Below are 22,105 nucleotides of genomic sequence, written 5' to 3'. Positions count from 1 at the left end.
GAGTTGTCCAACAGAGATCTAGCTGTATCCCCCCCCATAGGTCTAGCCCCAATCCATTTCACTTCACTATTGCCGTTGATTCGCTGGAATTGGTAGGTCAACAGAACATGTCTTTATCATTATTGCTGACAGTTTATTATTCTTTTCTTTATATCTTCCTATTAAGGTGATCGATTCGGACGACCCCAACGTAGCCTACGTTTTAAGAGAGTTGATTCGTACGACAGCTTGGAAACGCCAAGGATTGCCTGTTCAAATCAGTCTAACTTGTACCAGTCAAGAGCTGGCATTGTTTGATTGCTACCATTTACGTCGCACAATTCGGTAAGAACATTTGTTTTTCCTAATTCCAGTCGCACTGCATTGAAACTCTTCCTTGTAATGTTTCTCCATTTTTTTTTTTTTTTTTGGTGCTTTTTGGCAGTGAAAAATAAGGTTCTCCAATTGCGACTCATTAGTGAACCAATCCGGAAAATGTTCATTAGACGCTCAACTTTTCTTTCGTTCTTGATTGTGTTTTGCAGTGCCATTCGGTATAGCACAGGAATATCGCGTCCAGTGAGTGTCATAGCTCACATGGTGAACACTCCCAATTCTATCCGATGGGCTTTAGCACAAGGCGCTAATGGCATTGAAATCGATCTTAAATTCGACGATAGTCATCCTGTTAAATTTCATCATGGCTTCCCTTGCGATTGCACCTGCTTTCTGAGTCATGCAACATTTCACGACAGCGGATGTATGGTTCTCGGTGAAGGTTGTTCCGCTTCGACCAGTGTCACGGAAATGATAGACTTCTTGGGTAGCTCTGAGATTGTCTCTTCTCCATTAGCAATTATCTACATCGACGCTAAACTGGACAAATCGGTGCTGAATTATGCCGAGGCCGGAGCCAATGTTGTGCGATTGTTTAACGAGAAAGTCTTTGGACGGGGATATCGCGGCGAAATTATTCTTGGTTCTTCAACTATTTCACGCTCAAATTTTCTACGTGGTGCTCTACGTGAAGCCGCCAATTCCAACTATGCCGGACGATATTTCTTTACCATTGGCCAAGAAGGGAAAAAAGCGGATAAGGTCTTGAAGAGCTCGCTTCAATTGGACACGAGAAATATTGTTTACAACACCGGAGCAAGTGCATGTTTTCCTTACAAGACGTTCTACAATGCAATTCGGTATAGCCTTCAGTCAAAGGCATATGCTGCCGTTGGCATTTGGACTGTAGATCAAGAGGCTTCCATCAAAAACTACCTCGATGCTGGCGTCGATTTCATCGTAACCAACAGACCTAAAACGGCAGCTGACATTATAGGCCGCGAGAATGTTCCTTACCTGAAACAGTTGTGATACCTGTGTTAACAATTTGCAGCCGTTTCGCCTCCGCTCAATTAGATATTTAAAATGATTATTTTAGCTTTATTTTCCTCTTTTAATATTCGTATTTAATTAATTGGTCTCACAAATAAAATCTCTGATTTATTCCAACGCAAAAAACGACCTGCCCCAAATACTAAACATCATGAATTAAAGAACTGGCAATGACAAAGTACATTTTCGTTTTAACCGAACCACCTGATTAACATGGGTTTGGCTTCCCAAGTGTGCTCAGCATAGGACTCTTTAGTAATCCCATCCCCGTCGGAAAATGTAATCGTTTGGCAAGTTGCCTGGTTGTCCCACCAATTCTTCATGTCTTTGTAAATTTTTTCAGGCTTGGTGGGATCGTGAAGCATACGGCAAAGCTCACACATGCTGTGTTTTGCGGCTTCAGTGCTATCGTGAGTAACATAATGTTTTTTCCACCAAAAGTATTGGTTGTAAAGCGTGTCATTTCCATCCAGCAGGTTCAGATAATCGGCCAAGTCCCTCACCGATTGATAATCAGCAGCGTTGATGTAAGAATGTGGAGGAGCCATACGTGCGTGATGACCGTGGAGGTCGAAAACAATTGGAACAATGTGATATCGCATTTGATCAAAAAACTTTTCCGTAACGTAATCCTCGCACAAAGTGTTTTCTAATGACAGATAGAATTTATAATCGCGCTCCAACATTTCGTGACACAACTCAGAATCTGTTCGAGAACAGCGCATTGTTCCGCACTGCCCGTAAATATCGACGTCGATCAACGTTTTCAGTCGATCAACGTATTCGTTCCGAGCGCTAAGAGATTTGCAGTTGGAGACGAACCAAGCAACCTTTTTCGTTTTTGCAGTTGCGGAGTTAACGGTATTCAGTTGGGTTTCAGCGATTAGTTGCTGAAAACCTTCAGTATCCGTCAGCTTTGTAACAATAGTAGGATCCGTCAAAGTTATCCATCCATATGGGTAAATGATATCCGAATCCCAGCGGTAGGTCATCGTCCAATTGAAAAATTCGGTCATGGAGTTGGTGTTAACGTACCGCCAGCCGGGCGATTCCCTGCTCCAGAAAATGTAACGTTGGTGGGGTGATCGTTTAGCTGGAAGATCCAAGGGATCCCACTTCCGCTGATTGAAAACTACAGCATCGTAACTCTCATCAGGTAAAAGGGTACGATTTGTGGTTGCTTCACACTGCCAAACGGGGCATCCGGCTTTCAGGAAAATGTCTTTTCCAGTCCCAATTTCGAACGTTTTATTTCCAGTGTGTTCCTCGTTCCAAAAAAGAATCGTCTTCCAATTAACAGCGAGTTGTTTGTTCCTTTGATGGTCACCTACTACATTGCCGAGGAAATTCATTCGAAAAGACGGCACACTCTGTTTTTGGCAGTTGAAATCGCTTGAACAGTCTGATACTTGGTCTGAGATTTGTTTTAACCAAAACAATCCAAAGAAACAGGTGAGTGTTATCGACAGTAAACTAAGCGCTGCACCTCCTTGGCAAAACCGAGAACTATTTCGCAAACGAGAACGATTCATCCCGACTGTTGCATCAATGCAGTTCACCCCCAACTGCGGCAAATAATACTCAAATACTGGTCGATCCGACCAGCTGTGAAAATGCCTGTCAAACACATCTGCTTAGAAAGTGGCACGCTTAAAATCTGTGTCGTCCGGTATTTCACGGTTGTGTGGAAATGACCGGCCAATGCCCACCGTTTCATGCCGAGTGGAGTGCGGTATTTGTTGTTAATTCAAAACCCACAATAAAACTGGACTCTTTTATTTTTTGCAGCTATGATACTTGTTTGTCAAGATTTTTTAGTTCGAGGCAACCGCTCCTTGCGTGCACTTCATTATTGTACGAGCATCGCTCGTTTGTCTTGTAGTACACGCTCACAGGAGGGAAAAAAATTCTTTCCGGGAAAAAAAAAATTAACGGTTTTCTTTGGGAACACCCATGAAATCCGTTCTCCCAAATATACGAAACAGTACACGCTCCAAGCGAGTTGTAAGATGGTCACCATCAGTTTCCTTTGGACCGCAGGTGCCACAGGTGATTGAAAGTTCCCCGAACGGATTGTACTAGGTATGAAGAATCAAGGGTCTTGGTCACCTTGAACTTTTAATACTTGTTTTCAAATTTTGGAGTGACACGTTTGAAAAGGGCAGGGACTTCTCCATTTCTGAAGCAAGCTGCCTCCAGGCAAGGTAAACGAACTAAACGTTGATGCTAACTAGTAGAAGTAACACTATGTATTCTATTCTTTTTGACAGAAACCCAAACTGAAATTGTCTGACAAACGTTTGAGAGTCAGCTGAACCTTATTGGAAATGCTAACGGTACTCCTCACCTCTATACCGTGGCTGTTTCTCCACTACGCCAACTACTACATGGTCGGAGCATCGCGTCCAATAACCGTCATCGCCCATATGGTCAACACACCAAATTCCATTCGATGGGCACTGGATCAAGGCGCCAACGGCATTGAAATCGATTTGAAATTTGAAGGCAACGACCCTAGTAAATTTCATCATGGATTTCCTTGCGATTGCACTTGCTTCCTCCATTTGTTTACCAATGGGGACAATGGATGTGGGGTCCTCGGGGAAGGTTGTTCTGCTTCGACGAGTGTTACTGAAATGGCAGACTTCTTGGGTAGCTCTGAGATTGTCTCTTCTCCATTAGCACTCATTTACATTGACGCTAAACTGGACAGATCAGTGCCGAATTATGCCGAAGCAGGCGCAAATGTGGTGCGATTGCTTAACGAGAAAGTGCTTGAACGTGGTTTTCGCGGCCAGATCCTTCTCGGATGTTTAACGATATCCCGTGCTGATTACCTGCGTGGTGCCCTTTACGAAGCTAGTAAGTCCAAACATGCTGATCGATATTTCTACACGATCGACAACGAAGGGAAAAAGGCAAAAAGGGTTTTGAGAAATTCGCTTCAGTTGAAGACCAGAAACATTGTTTACGACACGGGTATAACGGCATGTTTTCATATCTTACCGGTAGCATATGACAATGCCATCCAGTACAGCCTTGATATGGGAATGTACGCTGCTGTTGGTGTTTGGACGGTCGATCGAGAATCTACCATGGCGCACTACCTGGAGGCAGGTGTGGATTTTATCTTAACAAACAGACCAAACGTGGCTGCTAACTTGGTTCATCGAGATTACACCATCGCTTTGCCTGGCCAAGCAATGAAACCTAAGTCATTTCCAAAACTGAATTCATATGTTTAATGTTGCGAGCTGGTTATCGTCGCTGCAATCGTTTTTGTAAAGTTAGGTCTTCCATAAGTACGTGACTCGTTATCCACAATGCTTGCTATTCTTGAACAAAAATTGAAATTGGAATCACGAAACTATGTAGCTTCCCAAGCTTGACAGCCAATCTTGTCGAACATAGGCTTCCGGAAAATTCATGAGAATTGTTTACATTTTGGTGACGGATTCGGAATCATCCTTGACTCGAGGTATTAACTGGTTCAACTGGTTTTATGTTGTCGATATGGAATATCAAAATCGCTTTTTGAAAAACAGCGTAATGCAGTCCACTTTGCTGCGTCAAAACTCGGATTATTGCCTGAAGCCTGGTGCCATAGTCGTTCTTGATTATTTCTTTTTTTTTTTTTGTTAAAACTATAGTTGTCGTTCATTCGTATAAAATTTATTCTGTGCATTGTGCTAAAATCCAACGTTAGAAACAAATTCGTGATTAAAGACTGGCAACTTAATCGAAAACAATTTGTACCCACAATTGACTACAGTAGTACTTTGCCAACAGCGAAGGTGTCTGCTATTATTTTTGTTAGTTGAAAACAACTTTAAGTTTTAAAGGCCAGTGAAAACCAGTTTAGTATTGCTACAGGCTGAATAAATTTTCCAAAAGAAGAAATAGCTATGTAGTGAAACACGTTTGGAGAGCCGTAAACCGACAACGGTGCAACAGCTGGCTGAGCTGACAACACACCAGTGCTTTTCTCAGGTGGATATGGCCAATACACATTGTGAATAGACGGTGTTCTTCTTAGATGGCTTTTGTCACTTGCTTTGGCTTAAAGGTTATAATATTATGGAATATCTTTTATTTTACCAGCGCAAGGTACATCAGCTGCAGTTGAAACTATAATATAAGTAAAGATATTTCAATTTTGTCTAGTAGGTAATGTGAAGACGTCTTGGGAAACATGAATGCAAATTTTAATTAACATTTGGTATGTCTGGTGTGAATTTATGTATTCATTATTGTGTTGGTTAGGAGTCACTGTTAAAACAAGATGTTTTCACAATAGATCACAGTTGCTGACCCTTTTAGGATGTCCCAATTCCGCCGCTGCATAGTTGCAGTATTGATCATCATTCTTTTAACGCGAGTATACTACAGAACGACATTATTTCGAAAAGGCGGTACTTTTTCAACTGTTAATTTGCTCAGTACTTTGCCTGACCCACAACCAGTAAAGAAGATACTTTTCTGGTATGAGCAGTACAAACCACCCAAACGACGAAATAGCTTTGAAATTGCACAGGGACCAACCGACATTGCAGAAGATGCCTATCGTCTTATTCATTGCCAGTTACAGTGTGATGTATTTAACCGTGGCCGTATCGTTAACTGGGAACTATTGGAAGAATATGATGCCATCATCTTCCACCAACATGGTTGGACACCTTATGATGTACCTGTCAAGAGGTGGCCTCATCAGCACTACGTTTTCTTAAGCATGGAGTCCCCTGCATGGAGATTCGTAGATACTGAATCGATGAAAAATTTTTTCAACCGGACAATGACATATCGCAGAGATTCTGATATTTACAATCCGTATGGTTGGTTCAGTGATCTTACAGAAAGTGTCACGCTTGACTCGTCACGAATAGATCCTGTGACCCTTAGGCAACTGAAGCGTGATGCTCTCTTTGATAGCACCAACTATGGGGCTGGAAAAACGAAAAAGGTTGCTTGGTTCGTCTCCAATTGCAAATCTCTTAGTGCTCGGAACGAATACGCCGATCGACTGAAAACATTCATCGACGTCGACATCTACGGGCAATGCGGAACAATGCGATGCTCTCGTTCAAATCCTGAGTTGTGTCACGAAATGTTGGAGCGTGATTATAAATTCTATCTGTCATTTGAAAACACTTTATGTGAAGATTACGTCACGGAAAAATATTTTGATCAAATGCGATATCACATTGTTCCAATCGTTTTTGACCTCCACGGTCATCATAAACGAATAGCTCCACCACATTCTTACATCAATGCTGCTGATTATCAATCAGTACGAGAATTGGCTGATTATTTGCTCTTGTTGGATAGAAACGATAAACTTTACAACGAATATTTTTGGTGGAAAAATCATTATGTAGTTGGTGGGGGTCCCGGGGATACCACAGGAGGCATGTGTCGTTTATGTGACTATTTACACAAGTCAACTTTACCATTGAAAGTTTACCAAAATATGACCCAATGGTGGGATGTGCAATCCAAATGCCGTACAGTGGGCTTTATGAACAATACCTTGATGACGAAAAACAATTCTGATTTTTATTGGGAATCCTTTCTTGCATAATCACATATCGTTCGTTTTTGGTACATTTTCTTTGTGTTTTTTTCTCTATTAAATCATTCAAAATGGAATTTTTCTGCCGTCCACTTTTATGCTCGTGTGATACGGTAATTGGAAGAATATTTTTTCCTCGAATAAATTTAATGTATAATTACACGACCTGAACCGTTTTGTCATATGCTCCAATTCTCTTATCTAGTCCCGGGTCATTTATTTTCTCACGCGCTCTGCAGACTGCCTGAAACCCAACCCGACTTCTGTTTAGCCTTCACCTTCAATTATACCCGGTGCTGTCAGTGAATTTGCAGAGAAAATTTTTTTCCCGGCTGCTTCGGTTTTTCCTGTGGCATTCTTAAAAACGGCGCTATTTATTAATATTGTTTAATTGGTTTCCGCCATGAAAACCTTTAGCTTTTCATTATGTATAGTATTTATTGTGATACAAAGAATCCACGGACTCTATGAAGACCAAATCGGAAAATTTGATTGGTACGACAAAGGTTTCTCATTGACCTACAACTGCTGAAAGTAACATAAATTTCGTTTAATGCAGGCGCCAACAGTACATCGGGAAAGTTAAACATGCTATTTTTGATTCTACGGGGAAGAAAATTGTTGTTGGCACAGAAGAAAACACATTAGCTCTTCTTCATGCTGGCACAGGTTAGTCTTACGAATTTTTTCTGCTTCCATACAAAAAACGTAACCAGTCATTTGTCTCAGGAAAAATTGAGTGGCGTCATTTGCTGGGTAATAGCGCTAAAAGCAAAATTACTTCTCTTTTCTTACTCGGTAATGGAAAAGTAGCATCTGTCAGCAGTTCCCCTACAATAGTAAGGGTATTTGATGTCTCATCTGGAATCCTTCAGTGGGAAACTGCTGTTGCCAAAGACATACAACCTGTTGTGTGCAAGTGGGCAGTCTCAAAGAGAGATGTAATATCTGTTGAGATCAATCCTTCCAGGTCTGGCTATGACCTCCTCCTGTCTGAGTACAGCTCAGTTAGTGGAACAGAAAATGTTGCACCAGCTACTGAATTGCCATGGTTCACTCCAGGAACTAATTGCCAGCTAGTTTTCCCACATTTGGTCTGCTTACATCCTCAGGATGATGCCATCAACATTGTGGACATAAGAAATTCTGATTCTCACCAAAGAATTGAGTTACAGAATCTTGGTATAACTGTTGGTGCTGACCAGTTAGTCACCTTGGGGGTTACGAAAAATTTCGTGTCTTTGAGAACAACAGATACGTTCTCCTTGTATAAAGTAACTGATGAGGGGCTCCAAAGAACCGGTGGCGAATGGTCTGGAGAAACTGTATTGGTGAGCGTTCCAACAGTCAAAGATGCTGAAGCTCAAGGCCAATACATGGCTGCCCTAATGAAACGTGAAAAAAATTACTCAGTTAGAATCTACGATTTGGAAGCCGATCAAGTACTTGATGATGTCAGTGGAGATCTGAAGTTGCCAAATCAAGCTGGTGAACCTGATCTGCTTTCGACCTTCTTGATGAGAAAACCGAATGGAGAGCTAAGCTATCGCTATGCCATCAGCACCACTGACAATTCTTTCCATTATGGCTCCAAAAAAGAAGTGTATTGGACCCGTGAAGAGGCTTTGACTTCCATTGTCCAAGTAGAGATGGTTGATCTTCCTGTGTCTTCCATCGAAGCATCTATTGAAGAAGAATTTGGTTCAGACCAGCCATTAAGTGGCATTTTTGGTCACACCATCAGACGGCTTAGTTCGCAATTTCGGCAACTTTTGATAGTCGCCCAACAACTCGTAGCAGGCCAGATTAGTTTGGTCCGTCGTGATGCTGCTGGAAGCAACAACAAGGCACTTGAAAGGGATCGTTTCGGTTTGCACAAATTGATTCTTATTCTTACCCAACCGGGTAAGCTGTTCGCAATGGACACATTATCCGGTAGGATTGTTTGGCAACGATTATTGAAGAATGTCAACACCGATAAAGTTCGCCTTTACGTCCAGCGAACCAGCATTCATTACCCGTTGGAGCCACAATGCACTATCTTAACCAAAAGTTCCAGTTCTAACCAAGCCGTACTTTTTGTCTTTCATCCAATCACTGGTGAGCCGGCTCAGTTTGGAAGTGAAGGCTACGTAAATCTGGACTACAATGTGCAACAAGCACTGCTTTTGCCACAAAACGAGGAGACCGAATACATGAAACCGCTGTTGCTGCTAGATGAGTCCGCTGCTCCGCATGTCTTTCCACCAACTGAATCAGCCATAAATCATGTAATCAAATTGTCCAACAATTTATTTATGTTCGTAGCAGACACGAAGAGCTGCGTATTGCGTGGTTATTCGCTGGCCAAGAACACAGCTGATCATTTGTCATCTGCCGCAGTATGGCAGTTGCAGCTTTGTTCTTCGAGTGATTCAGTAGAAGAAGAAATTGTTTCCATCGTCTCTCGTCATCCGGAGGAGAAGGTACTAATAGGCAGTCCGTAGTGTCTCATTTAAATTCTATTAAAATTTAATTGCAGGTGTTCTCACAAGGTCGCGTATTGGCCGATCGTAGCGTTCTGTACAAGTATCTCAATCCCAATATGGTGGTAGTGGCAACAGCCGGGGCAAATCATCCGCACCATCGTGGGTACGTCAATCTGTACCTGATTGATGTTGTTTCGGGAGCAGTGGTCTTTTCCACTTCTCATCGCCGTGTCCAGCCGCCTTACCATGTTGTTTACGCCGAGAACTGGGTAGTGTACTCTTACTACAACGAAAAATACCGACGAACCGAATTGGGTTCGCTCGAGTTATTCGAAGGGCAAACGCAGAGCAACAGCACCGCGTTTTCCTCTTTCACGGCTCCTCAACCGCTCGTAGACCGACAAGCCTACATCTATCCGGCCCACATCTCGGCCATGAAAGACACTTTCTCCGAACAAGGCATGACAGCAAAACACATTCTTCGTAAGTATCATAAGTCTACTGACGTTGTCGCCATTGTATAGCTATATTTGACATCGTTTTGCAGTTGGACTAACAAATGGGTGGATCCAAGAACTTCCACGAGTTTTCTTGGATCCGCGCCGACCAGTTGTGGCTGCTGCTACTCCTGAAATGCGCGAAGAAGGTATCATGCCCTATCTGCCCGAGTTGCCTGTGCCAGCCGAAGCCATCATCAATTACAATCAGACAGTCTCCAACATTAAAAGTATTTACGTTACTCCGTCTTCACTAGAGTCTACTGCACTTGTCTTCGTCTGCGGTTCGGGTATAAGCTCCATCTCATTTTTCGTTTCTTTCGTGTTCAAAGTGATTTGATCTCATCATTTTGTATCATTTATTAATTTTTTTTTTCATACCTGCAGATATCTTCTTTACTCATGTGACACCCTCCAGGACCTTTGACGTTCTCAACGATGATTTTGAATATGGTTTTATCGCATTGGTTTTGATTGGATTGACACTAGCTTCATTCATAACCAAACGATTAGCTGGCAAAAAATCACTTCGTCAAGCCTGGAAGTAAATTCGAAAGTTTGAATCAGTATGGCATTGCTGACCTATCATCATATTAAGAATAACAGAAAAATGCCCATTCCCCTCTCTCCTGTGTGTTTGTGTGCGTGAATGTGTTCGCTAGCTGTTGGGAGAATCCATCCATCAGGTCAGCTGCCCGTTTGTAGTTGGGGCTAGTCAGGTTTCCATTAAACTTTTAAAACGCCAGTTTGGTAAGTTGTCTGTATTCAGGGTTGACGAACAAAGACAAATCACAAATTCTTTTTTTATTTTTTATTTTAATTTTTCTAATCTTTTTTTTTACTGCGAAAGTAGCTTCTGAGGAAGAAATCAAAATCCGAAAGGATCGACCAGAGAAAAATTCTCGATTGACGCCACTAGCCAATCAACGGAAAGTGATTTTACGTGAGACATGTTATACTTGAGAGTTGGCTGCGTCTTGGCCCTAGAATCATACAGAATGAAATGGGAGCACTGGGCCAATGGACTGGTAGGGGAGGCGTGATACGGGATCTTTTTACAAGGAGAGATGCTCTCCGGATTTGGACTACGCGTCAGCAATGTACCACCACCGTGCTTGATCCATTGCGTAATGTCGGCCTTGCTAGGTGTGGAGAACAGGCCGTTGAGGTAGAAGAAGCAATTATTGAACAGACCGGGTAATTGGTTAGCGACATTTAACCGACTGAGAGCTCCCCCCGCCGGTGCCTTATTCAAAGTTCCGTCAATTTCATATTGGCAAACATCTGTCAAACGTTCCAACTTTGCGCTTTCCTCTATCCCTACAACAGAGAAGTTGATTAGCAAACAGGTACATTAAGACACGAACGTTATATAAAATTATTTCATACATTTAAAATCAACTATAAACTGGCCTAGAAGGACGGCAGAGTAGAAATGCGCGTTAGCCTTGATTGCGTTAATAGGATCATCCAACCGGACAGCTAAATGAGTGACTGAGCTGGAATAGGTAGTGGCTATCTTGAAATTAAGATTGCGTGCAAGTTTGCTTAGTCCAGGGTAAGATTTTTTCCCCATGTTTAAAACAAAAAGACAAATTGTCTGTAAAGTTGTACGGACGTTGGTTCGATCGGGATTGCTAGGAGTTGCTGGGATGATCATCGAAGTTTGGAGAGCAGCAGTTATATCTTCATTGTCTTTTGAGCATAGATCTCTGAGAAGAAAACTTCTTAAGACGGCTTTAAATAAAAAAAACTTTGAGTGTATCTACTTTGGAGTGAGCCCACGACTGTTTCGGGCGTTCACATCTGCGCCGTGTGACACGAGGAGCCGGACAATATTGGTTCGGTTACAAGCAACGGCATCGTGAAGGGATGTCTCATTCTGGCCGCCAGGAATATTGGGGTTTGCCCCATTTTCCACGAGCAGAGCTACTATCTCCTCGTTCCCGCAGCTGACTACTTCGTGCTAAATCAGAGATCAAATTCTACTGAAAACAGTATTGGAATTAATGCATATTTTACCAAGGGTGTCCATCCGGCATTATCTTGCGTGTTCGGATTAGCCCCGAGTTCTAACAGTTCTCTGATTCTTTGTACATCCTGTTTAAGGCAAGCCTTCAAAAATTGAATATAAGATTTACATTTACAAAATTCTTTCTTTCAGATAAGCCACACTTACCACATGCAATTGAGTTTCACCCTTCACATTACGTTTGTCTATTCTTGAGGCACATGTTCCACTGACTGAAGTATTTAAACTTTCATTGAGGCTTCCTGTCCTTCCACACCTCTTGACTGTGTGAACAGGAATTGCAACATTTTCAGTTTTAAGTGTATTTTTTTTTGTTTTAACAGGGTTATTGATTATTGATGATGGTGTTGCTGGTACCAGCTTCTGGCTTGATTCCTTATTACTATGAATATCATTTTGAATTGTCGCTGTTATATCGATTCCAAGATATTCAGCCATAGGCAGGTAGGCTTCTATAAGGTTTTTAATTAAGGTATCTGGTCTACAGGTGTCTGGCAACGATACAACACCACAAGCTGGGCAGGGTTTTCCACAGTGGATGTTGGTGCATGACTGACAAAAAGTATGGTCACATCCTCCTAGTATATGGGGGCTGTAAGCCAGTTTCTCACTATGCAACAAGATCTAATATATGAAACATTAAATTTTTAAAATTATAAATATCATAATGAATGTACCAAGATTGACACTGTAGATGTTTCCCAAGTTCTAAAAATGATTGACGGCTTCTAACAAACTTATCATTTACGCTGGCCATTTTATGGTTCTCTTGTTTAGGTAATTTCCCGCTTTATTTACAGCTGCCGATTCCGTTTCTCAACATTGCCAATAGATTTTTATAGAAGCACAAATAAAAAACAACAAACAATTCATTTTGTAATTATGAAAAAAAAGTAAATCTTTTATGTTATTTTCATTTTTAAAAATCAACAGATTACAATGTGCAACAAGAGTAATTCCGGCATCGACGCTAGATCCCAGAGGCAGGCTCCTCAGTAGTAGTCTGTATCCAATGTATGGAACCCATTAAGCCGTTTGGTGCTCGACTAGTGTGTGTTGTTTTACCTTTCCTTCACACCTCTGTGTTGGAAACAAAACCCATCCGATCTCCAATTATATTACCCAGTGGACCCGAAAGGCGAGTCTTTTGATCTCTTTTAAAAGATTAAAATATATGTTTATATATGTGGTTTGTTGTTAGAAGCCTCAGTGTTAGGTTTGTTTTGTTTTTTGTTGCCAGACGGCGAAAGTTCAGTGTGGTGGTCTGTGGGTTACATTTCTCCTCAGTTCTCTATTAAGTCCGATTAAATGATAAGGTTACTTAAGTTTCTTGAGTGTTGTGATATACGATATGACCGCCATTGGGGCTGGGTTATCAGGGCGCATTTGTTAATATTACTCTTACAAAATAGCCAAAGACACCGTATATTTGTCGGACTAGCGAGTGCAGTTATTAGTTCTAGAAAGGCTAAAGCAACGGTAACAGTCATCGAAACAACGTTCGATGGGTGTATTCCCCACCCCCCACCCCATTATTCGGCTAAGTTTGTTGCCCTGCATGAAAAGATGAGGGAACAAAAGGGCCCGCGGCTACATTGTCTGTTTTCTTATTAGGTCTCTTTTTACTGATACCAATATGTACCAGATCACTTGATTGGTATACATATTGCGTACGTCTACTAGCTAATAACTTATCATATACCGTACTGTAATCAGGCCAATGTCTGTCTGCTTCTCGTGAGCAACTTCAAGGTTGGGTAGAGTTTGGTATAGTTGGTTAACAGCGACGTTTTTAAGTGAAACCTTGTAAGGATTTTCTCTCTCTCTCTCTCTCTCTCTTTCTCTCTCTCTCACACCGTTTTCCTTTCGGGAGATAATGGCCAACAGAGAAGGTCCAGTGGCCAAACGGACGGACAGTTGCCACCAATCGTAACGGCCTTGCCTTGTTATTTATAAGTTCTTAAGCATCGCCGCAACGCGTACAACACCGTCTAGTGTTAGGCTTTCGCGGATTTGCAACCCTCGTATGCGATTTGCGAGCGTTAAAAGGGATGTATAAACGATGACTATAACCTTGCCTATTGGTTCTTAGTCCCTACCGTTCGTTGCCTTGTATGGCCCGATGAGCGGCGTTTCGAGCGCGCTCCGTGAATACTTGATCGCTGTCCCGTTTCACTTGATTCACGCCGACTGTTAGAATTACAAAAAAGGGGCTGAATGTGGGTGTCATGGGAAAACCTTAGATAGCACGTCGAGTTGACACAAAAATTAAATGTTAAACGTCATAAAAAAACAGGCTGTAAACTAGTATTTTTCACCCTTAGTGAGTGTTCACCACGGGAAGAGCTTCCTTCATTAGCTGAAGTTGATCTACAACCCTGAGAAAACCTCGACACAGCAAGCAAAATTGTTTTCTTTCTGTTGACATTCGGGTGTTTGTTGGAAAAGGTGGTTGAGACATCACTCCCCCACCCCCTTTTTGGTAGTATTTCCATATCAACAGACGACGTTGTGTTGCTGGTCGCTAGGTGGCTTCTGTTCTTTGGGAATTTACTAGAAAAAGGGTAATGGAAAACATGGCTATCGCCATACTCAGCTGACATCTCCACCGAACGTATTTTGACGATTCCGTGGCGTTTGGTTTTCTGGCCCCATCCAGTGAAACTCACATTATTGCCGTCTGTCTTACACGAGTGATTTAAACGAGGCCATGGGTCCTGTCCGGAAAACCGATGGCGCCAGCAGTAGCAACGGTGCGGAAACGACCAAACCGTACACCAGACGACCACAAGATGAAAGGTGTCGAAAGCGATTGCGCGTTGAGAGGGATTCGGACGAGGATGTGCAAATTCTAGAAGACGAAAAAACAGGCCTGCCTTCTGGCAGAACCAGCCAGAAATTTGCTGATAAAGAGTCTGCTGCATGTAAAGAACGTGGAACAAGTGGAAAAAGTGGTTGGTTTAAGAGTTCTAGTACTAGTGATAAGAGCAAAGCTGAATGCAAAGGAAAAGGCAAAGGTTGTGCTCTCCCATCATATTTTTCCTGTACTGTGTATTCAGCTTGGTATTGGTAACTTTTTTTTTGGTTGTAGGCCTCAGGAACAAAAGTACATCAGCAGCCGAGGAGGCTGGCCCATCCACCACAATGGTAGACTACTACAAAGTTCTGGAGATACAGCGTTCTGCCACAACAACAGATATTAAAAAATCGTATGTATTCCCTGTATACATTTCTTAAGCAATTTTTTCATGTATTATTGACAAATCAGATTAGAATTTTTTTAGGTCATTATCTTTAAAATAGCAAACATAACCTAATTTTATGTCCAGCTTGCTGTCTCTTTCTGATGTGGTAGTGATTTTTGCCCAGCACAATGAAAACATCCCACTGTTTTTATTTTTAGATACAGTAGAAAAGGTTGCACTAACAGGCATTGGCGTAGCTCCGGTCACGATTGTAATCTGTGATGTCACAACATTCTTAGCAACCTAATTGTCATACCTTAGCAACAAAAAAATTTTCTTTTTGGACATGCTACACAGAAAATCTGTTCAAGTTGGAAATGCTTATATTTTTGCAGATATCGACGACTTGCCTTGAAATGGCATCCTGACAAAAATCCCGACAACCAAGAAGAAGCGACGGGTCGGTTCCGTGAACTGTCCGAAGCGTACGAGGTGCTAATTGACGAAAAAAAGCGAAAGATATACGACCAGTATGGCAAAGAAGGATTGTTGAATTCAGGACGACCTTCTAGTGCGCATCACAGAACACGTAGTGATCATGGGGCAAGTTTTGGAGGATTTGATACCTTCGGATTCGGATCACCGTTCGACTTTGGTTTTGGCTTCCCCGGATTTGCATTCAGAGACCCAGAAGAAGTTTTCAAAGAATTCTTCCGGGGTGATCCTATGGCTGATCTCATGGATGATTTCTTTAGCAATGATCCATTTTTCGGAGGTAAATAGAAGTTCGCCATGTTAGTTTACTGTTGTTTTCTTATTGTGTATTTTATGTTATTAAAAATACTAGGCTCGAGGAACCGAAGCAACAACAATAATCGAGCTCAGAGACCATCTGTTAGTGGTGGATTATCCCGGCAACCCAACAATTCTCTCGCCAGTCCATTTTTCTCGCCCATGGGTTTTGGGTTAGGTGGTCCTATGGGTCTGAGTAACTTCTTCGGTATGCACGACAGTATGGGAACTGGCATGGGAGGCTCGGAATTTTTTTCAACCACCACCTTTGGCGTCGGAGCCGGTGGACAGCCTGTCCCCGCCGTCAAACGAACTTCGACTTCTACACGGGTTAGCAACGGGAAAAAAATCGTCACGAAAAAGTAAGTTTTTACTTCACCCTGTTGATTTGCTTAAGGGAAATCTTTAATTATTCTTTTTGATATAGAGTCGTGGAGAACGGAGTAGAAACAGTCACGGTCAGTGAAAACGGCGTACTTAAATCGAAAACCATCAATGGTGTTTCTCAGGCTATTGCATACTAATGTCATAAGAACTTGAATCAGAAAATAAGATTCTTTCCACACATGACAGATTTACGATTCAACTGTGGAAGGAAGCGTCTCAATTTTCTCCGATCATATGTGTATTGTAAATAGGTCCAAAGGCAAAGATGAAGAGCAAAAAAAAAAAGAAGGAAAAAAATTACAGCATTGTAACATGGGGAAATTGTTGGTTCGAGAGCGGGGAATTATTCCCTACTCGCCCTTGCTGTCGAAGGGAAAAGAAGGAATTTTCGCTGCTTTCTTGGTTTGTAAAAAAAAAACGCATGAGTTTAAGAGAAATTTTATTCTCTGAAGATTAAATTCGCTGATCGTTACTGAAATTACTGGGTAAACGTGTATGTCGGTTGCCCTTTCTCGCAACCTTGTGCTTCTTTTTTTTTTGTTTGTTGTTTTCTTCCGTTCATGTGTTCCACCCAATTCGGAGTAGCCTAAAAGCGAATTGAAAATTTCCTTGCGTAAGTGATCTTTCATGGCTACTTGCACCATCGTTCCCCTGATGAAGAAGAGACTATGGGAAGAAAATAGCACAGCGTTTCTTGTATTCTTTATTATTTTTACATACGCCAATACAACGTGCTGAATAATTACTTTTGTGTTTAATGTAGAGATATGCATAATGAAACAGTCAGCATAGATAGAAACCATCAGCTTTGGTGATGCCGCTCATTAAATGTATGGGGTTTCGTGTAACAAATGAACGTAACTTATCGGCCGCATTCTTCGGTTAGTAGAACCGTAAACGTTCGATATCGTAATTAGCGTTCAATTTGAGATATACTGTGTTATTTTTGTTGGATTTTAAAGATTTTGTTTTTGGCCGATTTTGACAAAAGTGAGAAGGCTAGTATAGCCTTCCCACTTTTTCATTTTTGCCCAAAATTTAGATTTGATTGAAAATACATTATTCTGATTCAAAATTGAACGAGAATCATGAATATAAAGTTCATTTTTTCATAGGGCGTATAGTTCTTGAATAAATTGCAAAAAACAACTAACCCAAATATGTTCGCTAACAGCATTTTTTCCGGCCAAAAAACGAAATCTTTTAGAATCCAACAAAAAAGACACAGTATATCTCAAATTGAACGCTGATTACGATATCGGTGTTTGTTTTCTAGTAAGGCCAACTATTTTTCAATAAACGGAAAAAATGCTGTTAGCGCACATATTTGGGTTAGTTGTTTTTTGCAATTTATTCAAGAACTATACGCCCTATGAAACAATGAACTTTATATTCATGATTCTCGTTCAATTTTGAATCAGAATAATGTATTTTCAATCAAATCTAAATTTTGGGCAAAAATGAAAAAGTGGGAAGGCTATAGCCTTCTCACTTTTGTCAAAATCGGCCAAAAACAAAATCTTTTAAAATCCAACAAAAATAACACAGTATATCTCAAATTGAACGCTAATTACGATATCGGTGTTTGTTTTCTAGTAAGGCCAACTATTTTTCAATAAACGGAAAAAATGCTGTTAGCGCACATATTTGGGTTAGTTGTTTTTTGCAATTTATTCAAGAACTATACGCCCTATGAAAAAATGAACTTTATATTCATGATTCTCATTCAATTTTGAATCAGAATAATGTATTTTCAATCAAATCTAAATTTTGGGCAAAAATGAAAAAGTGGGAAGGCTATACTAGCCTTCTCACTTTTGTCAAAATCGGCCAAAAACAAAATCTTTAAAATCCAACAAAAATAACACAGTATATCTCAAATTGAATGCTAATTACGATATCGGTGTTTGTTTTCTAGTAAGGCCAGCTATTTTTCAATAAACGGAAAAAATGCTGTTAGCGCACATATTTGGGTTAGTTGTTTTTTGCAATTTATTCAAGAACTATACGCCCTATGAAAAAATGAACTTTATATTCATGATTCTCGTTCAATTTTGAATCAGAATAATGTATTTTCAATCAAATCTAAATTTTGGGCAAAAATGAAAAAGTGGGAAGGCTATAGCCTTCTCACTTTTGTCAAAATCGGCCAAAAACAAAATCTTTTAAAATCCAACAAAAATAACACAGTATATCTCAAATTGAACGCTAATTACGATATCGGTGTTTGTTTTCTAGTAAGGCCAACTATTTTTCAATAAACGGAAAAAATGCTGTTAGCGCACATATTTGGGTTAGTTGTTTTTTGCAATTTATTCAAGAACTATACGCCCTATGAAAAAATGAACTTTATATTCATGATTCTCATTCAATTTTGAATCAGAATAATGTATTTTCAATCAAATCTAAATTTTGGGCAAAAATGAAAAAGTGGGAAGGCTATAGCCTTCTCACTTTTGTCAAAATCGGCCAAAAACAAAATCTTTTAAAATCCAACAAAAATAACACAGTATATCTCAAATTGAACGCTGATTACGATATCGGTGTTTGTTTTCTAGTAAGGCCAACTATTTTTCAATAAACGGATAAAGTAAAGATTCAACGCTAGCGCGCCAGTACGCTTCAGCGCTAGCGTGACATGTAAAACTTTTTTGATTATTCAAAAACCATCAACTCTACGTAAAAAAAAATTTCATTTTCGTGTTACTTGTTAAATTTTGAACAAGAAACATGTATAGTTATCTAGATCTAATGATATTATATTGTAATAGCAAAAAATTTTAAGCCCGACAAAAATAAGCCGGGCTTCTGTTTTTTACGGTTTATTCAAAAAGTATAAGCCTAATGTAAAAATATACCCGATTTTCGTGATCAGCGATCAATTTCGAACCGGAATATTGTATTTTTAAGTAAATCTAGAATTTGACGAAAATTGAAAAAGTGGGAAGGCTATAGCCTTCTCACTTTTGTCAAAATCGGCCAAAAACAAAATCTTTTAAAATCCAACAAAAATAACACAGTATATCTCAAATTGAATGCTAATTACGATATCGGTGTTTGTTTTCTAGTAAGGCCAGCTATTTTTCAATAAACGGAAAAAATGCTGTTAGCGCACATATTTGGGTTAGTTGTTTTTTGCAATTTATTCAAGAACTATACGCCCTATGAAAAAATGAACTTTATATTCATGATTCTCGTTCAATTTTGAATCAGAATAATGTATTTTCAATCAAATCTAAATTTTGGGCAAAAATGAAAAAGTGGGAAGGCTATAGCCTTCTCACTTTTGTCAAAATCGGCCAAAAACAAAATCTTTTAAAATCCAACAAAAATAACACAGTATATCTCAAATTGAACGCTAATTACGATATCGGTGTTTGTTTTCTAGTAAGGCCAACTATTTTTCAATAAACGGAAAAAATGCTGTTAGCGCACATATTTGGGTTAGTTGTTTTTTGCAATTTATTCAAGAACTATACGCCCTATGAAAAAATGAACTTTATATTCATGATTCTCATTCAATTTTGAATCAGAATAATGTATTTTCAATCAAATCTAAATTTTGGTCAAAAATGAAAAAGTGGGAAGGCTATAGCCTTCTCACTTTTGTCAAAATCGGCCAAAAACAAAATCTTTTAAAATCCAACAAAAATAACACAGTATATCTCAAATTGAACGCTGATTACGATATCGGTGTTTGTTTTCTAGTAAGGCCAACTATTTTTCAATAAACGGATAAAGTAAAGATTCAACGCTAGCGCGCCAGTACGCTTCAGCGCTAGCGTGACATGTAAAACTTTTTTGATTATTCAAAAACCATCAACTCTACGTAAAAAAAAATTTCATTTTCGTGTTACTTGTTAAATTTTGAACAAGAAACATGTATAGTTATCTAGATCTAATGATATTATATTGTAATAGCAAAAAATTTTAAGCCCGACAAAAATAAGCCGGGCTTCTGTTTTTTACGGTTTATTCAAAAAGTATAAGCCTAATGTAAAAATATACCCGATTTTCGTGATCAGCGATCAATTTCGAACCGGAATATTGTATTTTTAAGTAAATCTAGAATTTGACGAAAATTGAAAAAGTGGGAAGGCTATAGCCTTCTCACTTTTGTCAAAATCGGCCAAAAACAAAATCTTTTAAAATCCAACAAAAATAACACAGTATATCTCAAATTGAATGCTAATTACGATATCGGTGTTTGTTTTCTAGTAAGGCCAGCTATTTTTCAATAAACGGAAAAAATGCTGTTAGCGCACATATTTGGGTTAGTTGTTTTTTGCAATTTATTCAAGAACTATACGCCCTATGAAAAAATGAACTTTATATTCATGATTCTCGTTCAATTTTGAATCAGAATAATGTATTTTCAATCAAATCTAAATTTTGGGCAAAAATGAAAAAGTGGGAAGGCTATAGCCTTCTCACTTTTGTCAAAATCGGCCAAAAACAAAATCTTTTAAAATCCAACAAAAATAACACAGTATATCTCAAATTGAACGCTAATTACGATATCGGTGTTTGTTTTCTAGTAAGGCCAACTATTTTTCAATAAACGGAAAAAATGCTGTTAGCGCACATATTTGGGTTAGTTGTTTTTTGCAATTTATTCAAGAACTATACGCCCTATGAAAAAATGAACTTTATATTCATGATTCTCATTCAATTTTGAATCAGAATAATGTATTTTCAATCAAATCTAAATTTTGGGCAAAAATGAAAAAGTGGGAAGGCTATAGCCTTCTCACTTTTGTCAAAATCGGCCAAAAACAAAATCTTTTAAAATCCAACAAAAATAACACAGTATATCTCAAATTGAACGCTGATTACGATATCGGTGTTTGTTTTCTAGTAAGGCCAACTATTTTTCAATAAACGGATAAAGTAAAGATTCAACGCTAGCGCGCCAGTACGCTTCAGCGCTAGCGTGACATGTAAAACTTTTTTGATTATTCAAAAACCATCAACTCTACGTAAAAAAAAATTTCATTTTCGTGTTACTTGTTAAATTTTGAACAAGAAACATGTATAGTTATCTAGATCTAATGATATTATATTGTAATAGCAAAAAATTTTAAGCCCGACAAAAATAAGCCGGGCTTCTGTTTTTTACGGTTTATTCAAAAAGTATAAGCCTAATGTAAAAATATACCCGATTTTCGTGATCAGCGATCAATTTCGAACCGGAATATTGTATTTTTAAGTAAATCTAGAATTTGACGAAAATTGAAAAAGTGGGAAGGCTATAGCCTTCTCACTTTTGTCAAAATCGGCCAAAAACAAAATCTTTTAAAATCCAACAAAAATAACACAGTATATCTCAAATTGAATGCTAATTACGATATCGGTGTTTGTTTTCTAGTAAGGCCAGCTATTTTTCAATAAACGGAAAAAATGCTGTTAGCGCACATATTTGGGTTAGTTGTTTTTTGCAATTTATTCAAGAACTATACGCCCTATGAAAAAATGAACTTTATATTCATGATTCTCGTTCAATTTTGAATCAGAATAATGTATTTTCAATCAAATCTAAATTTTGGGCAAAAATGAAAAAGTGGGAAGGCTATAGCCTTCTCACTTTTGTCAAAATCGGCCAAAAACAAAATCTTTTAAAATCCAACAAAAATAACACAGTATATCTCAAATTGAACGCTAATTACGATATCGGTGTTTGTTTTCTAGTAAGGCCAACTATTTTTCAATAAACGGAAAAAATGCTGTTAGCGCACATATTTGGGTTAGTTGTTTTTTGCAATTTATTCAAGAACTATACGCCCTATGAAAAAATGAACTTTATATTC

The 22,105-nt window shown here is 39.3% G+C and overlaps 7 protein-coding genes across 10 annotated transcripts; 5 read left to right on the top strand and 2 right to left on the bottom strand.

Moving 5' to 3' along the window:
* Positions 1–28: 28 nt before the first annotated feature.
* Positions 29–1,480, top strand: LOC130703835 (dermonecrotic toxin SpeSicTox-betaIB3-like). The gene is made up of 3 exons (XM_057525291.2): positions 29–92; positions 167–324; positions 425–1,480. The coding sequence occupies exon 3, from the start codon at positions 475–477 to the stop codon at positions 1,345–1,347; it is 873 nt and encodes a 290-aa protein (XP_057381274.1). The 5' UTR covers positions 29–92; positions 167–324; positions 425–474; the 3' UTR covers positions 1,348–1,480.
* A 79-nt stretch (positions 1,481–1,559) lies between these two features.
* On the bottom strand, positions 1,560–2,720 carry LOC130686722 (alpha-(1,3)-fucosyltransferase C-like). The gene has a single exon (XM_057509868.1). It carries the CDS (start codon positions 2,718–2,720, stop codon positions 1,560–1,562), a length of 1,161 nt encoding a protein of 386 aa, XP_057365851.1.
* An 881-nt stretch (positions 2,721–3,601) lies between these two features.
* Positions 3,602–4,930, top strand: LOC132087693 (dermonecrotic toxin LarSicTox-betaID1-like). Its single transcript, XM_059496361.1, has one exon. The coding sequence runs from the start codon at positions 3,696–3,698 to the stop codon at positions 4,611–4,613; it is 918 nt and encodes a 305-aa protein (XP_059352344.1). The 5' UTR covers positions 3,602–3,695; the 3' UTR covers positions 4,614–4,930.
* Positions 4,931–5,182: 252 nt separating this feature from the next.
* LOC130703667 (alpha-(1,3)-fucosyltransferase C-like) lies at positions 5,183–6,969 on the top strand. 3 transcript variants are annotated; one of them, XM_057525111.2, is made up of 3 exons: positions 5,183–5,475; positions 5,533–5,587; positions 5,666–6,969. In XM_057525111.2, exon 3 carries the CDS (start codon positions 5,690–5,692, stop codon positions 6,944–6,946), a length of 1,257 nt encoding a protein of 418 aa, XP_057381094.1. In that variant the 5' UTR covers positions 5,183–5,475; positions 5,533–5,587; positions 5,666–5,689; the 3' UTR covers positions 6,947–6,969. The 3 variants fall into 3 exon arrangements, with proteins under 3 accessions (XP_057381094.1, XP_057381101.1, XP_059352342.1); XM_057525118.2 differs by lacking the exon at positions 5,533–5,587 and having other exon boundaries at positions 5,183–5,434; positions 5,673–6,969; XM_059496359.1 differs by having other exon boundaries at positions 5,471–5,587.
* Positions 6,970–7,251: 282 nt separating this feature from the next.
* LOC130703380 (ER membrane protein complex subunit 1-like) lies at positions 7,252–10,606 on the top strand. The gene is made up of 6 exons (XM_057524875.2): positions 7,252–7,432; positions 7,497–7,606; positions 7,667–9,402; positions 9,459–9,888; positions 9,953–10,192; positions 10,290–10,606. The coding sequence occupies exons 1-6, from the start codon at positions 7,341–7,343 to the stop codon at positions 10,448–10,450; spliced, it is 2,769 nt and encodes a 922-aa protein (XP_057380858.1). The 5' UTR covers positions 7,252–7,340; the 3' UTR covers positions 10,451–10,606.
* A 106-nt stretch (positions 10,607–10,712) lies between these two features.
* LOC130703574 (BRCA1-associated RING domain protein 1-like) lies at positions 10,713–12,751 on the bottom strand. Of its 2 annotated transcripts, none has more exons than XM_057525008.2 (6): positions 12,612–12,751; positions 12,082–12,558; positions 11,925–12,017; positions 11,672–11,868; positions 11,292–11,614; positions 10,713–11,222 (listed from the first exon to the last, which is right to left on the bottom strand). In XM_057525008.2, the coding sequence occupies exons 2-6, from the start codon at positions 12,370–12,372 to the stop codon at positions 10,771–10,773; spliced, it is 1,356 nt and encodes a 451-aa protein (XP_057380991.1). In that variant the 5' UTR covers positions 12,373–12,558; positions 12,612–12,751; the 3' UTR covers positions 10,713–10,770. The 2 variants fall into 2 exon arrangements, with proteins under 2 accessions (XP_057380991.1, XP_057380982.1); XM_057524999.2 differs by having other exon boundaries at positions 12,082–12,544; positions 12,612–12,738.
* A 1,713-nt stretch (positions 12,752–14,464) lies between these two features.
* LOC130703698 (dnaJ homolog subfamily B member 6-A-like) lies at positions 14,465–17,036 on the top strand. Its single transcript, XM_057525142.2, has 5 exons — positions 14,465–14,951; positions 15,026–15,143; positions 15,515–15,894; positions 15,967–16,273; positions 16,339–17,036. Exons 1-5 carry the CDS (start codon positions 14,645–14,647, stop codon positions 16,433–16,435), a joined length of 1,209 nt encoding a protein of 402 aa, XP_057381125.1. The 5' UTR covers positions 14,465–14,644; the 3' UTR covers positions 16,436–17,036.
* Positions 17,037–22,105: the final 5,069 nt, after the last annotated feature.

Source organism: Daphnia carinata, chromosome 7, assembly GCF_022539665.2.
Source record: "Daphnia carinata strain CSIRO-1 chromosome 7, CSIRO_AGI_Dcar_HiC_V3, whole genome shotgun sequence".
In the NCBI taxonomy this organism is placed as follows: domain Eukaryota; kingdom Metazoa; phylum Arthropoda; class Branchiopoda; order Diplostraca; family Daphniidae; genus Daphnia; species Daphnia carinata.
The sequence above is the reverse complement of the archived record's forward strand: the minus strand, read 5'-3'. Positions and strand labels throughout refer to the sequence as shown.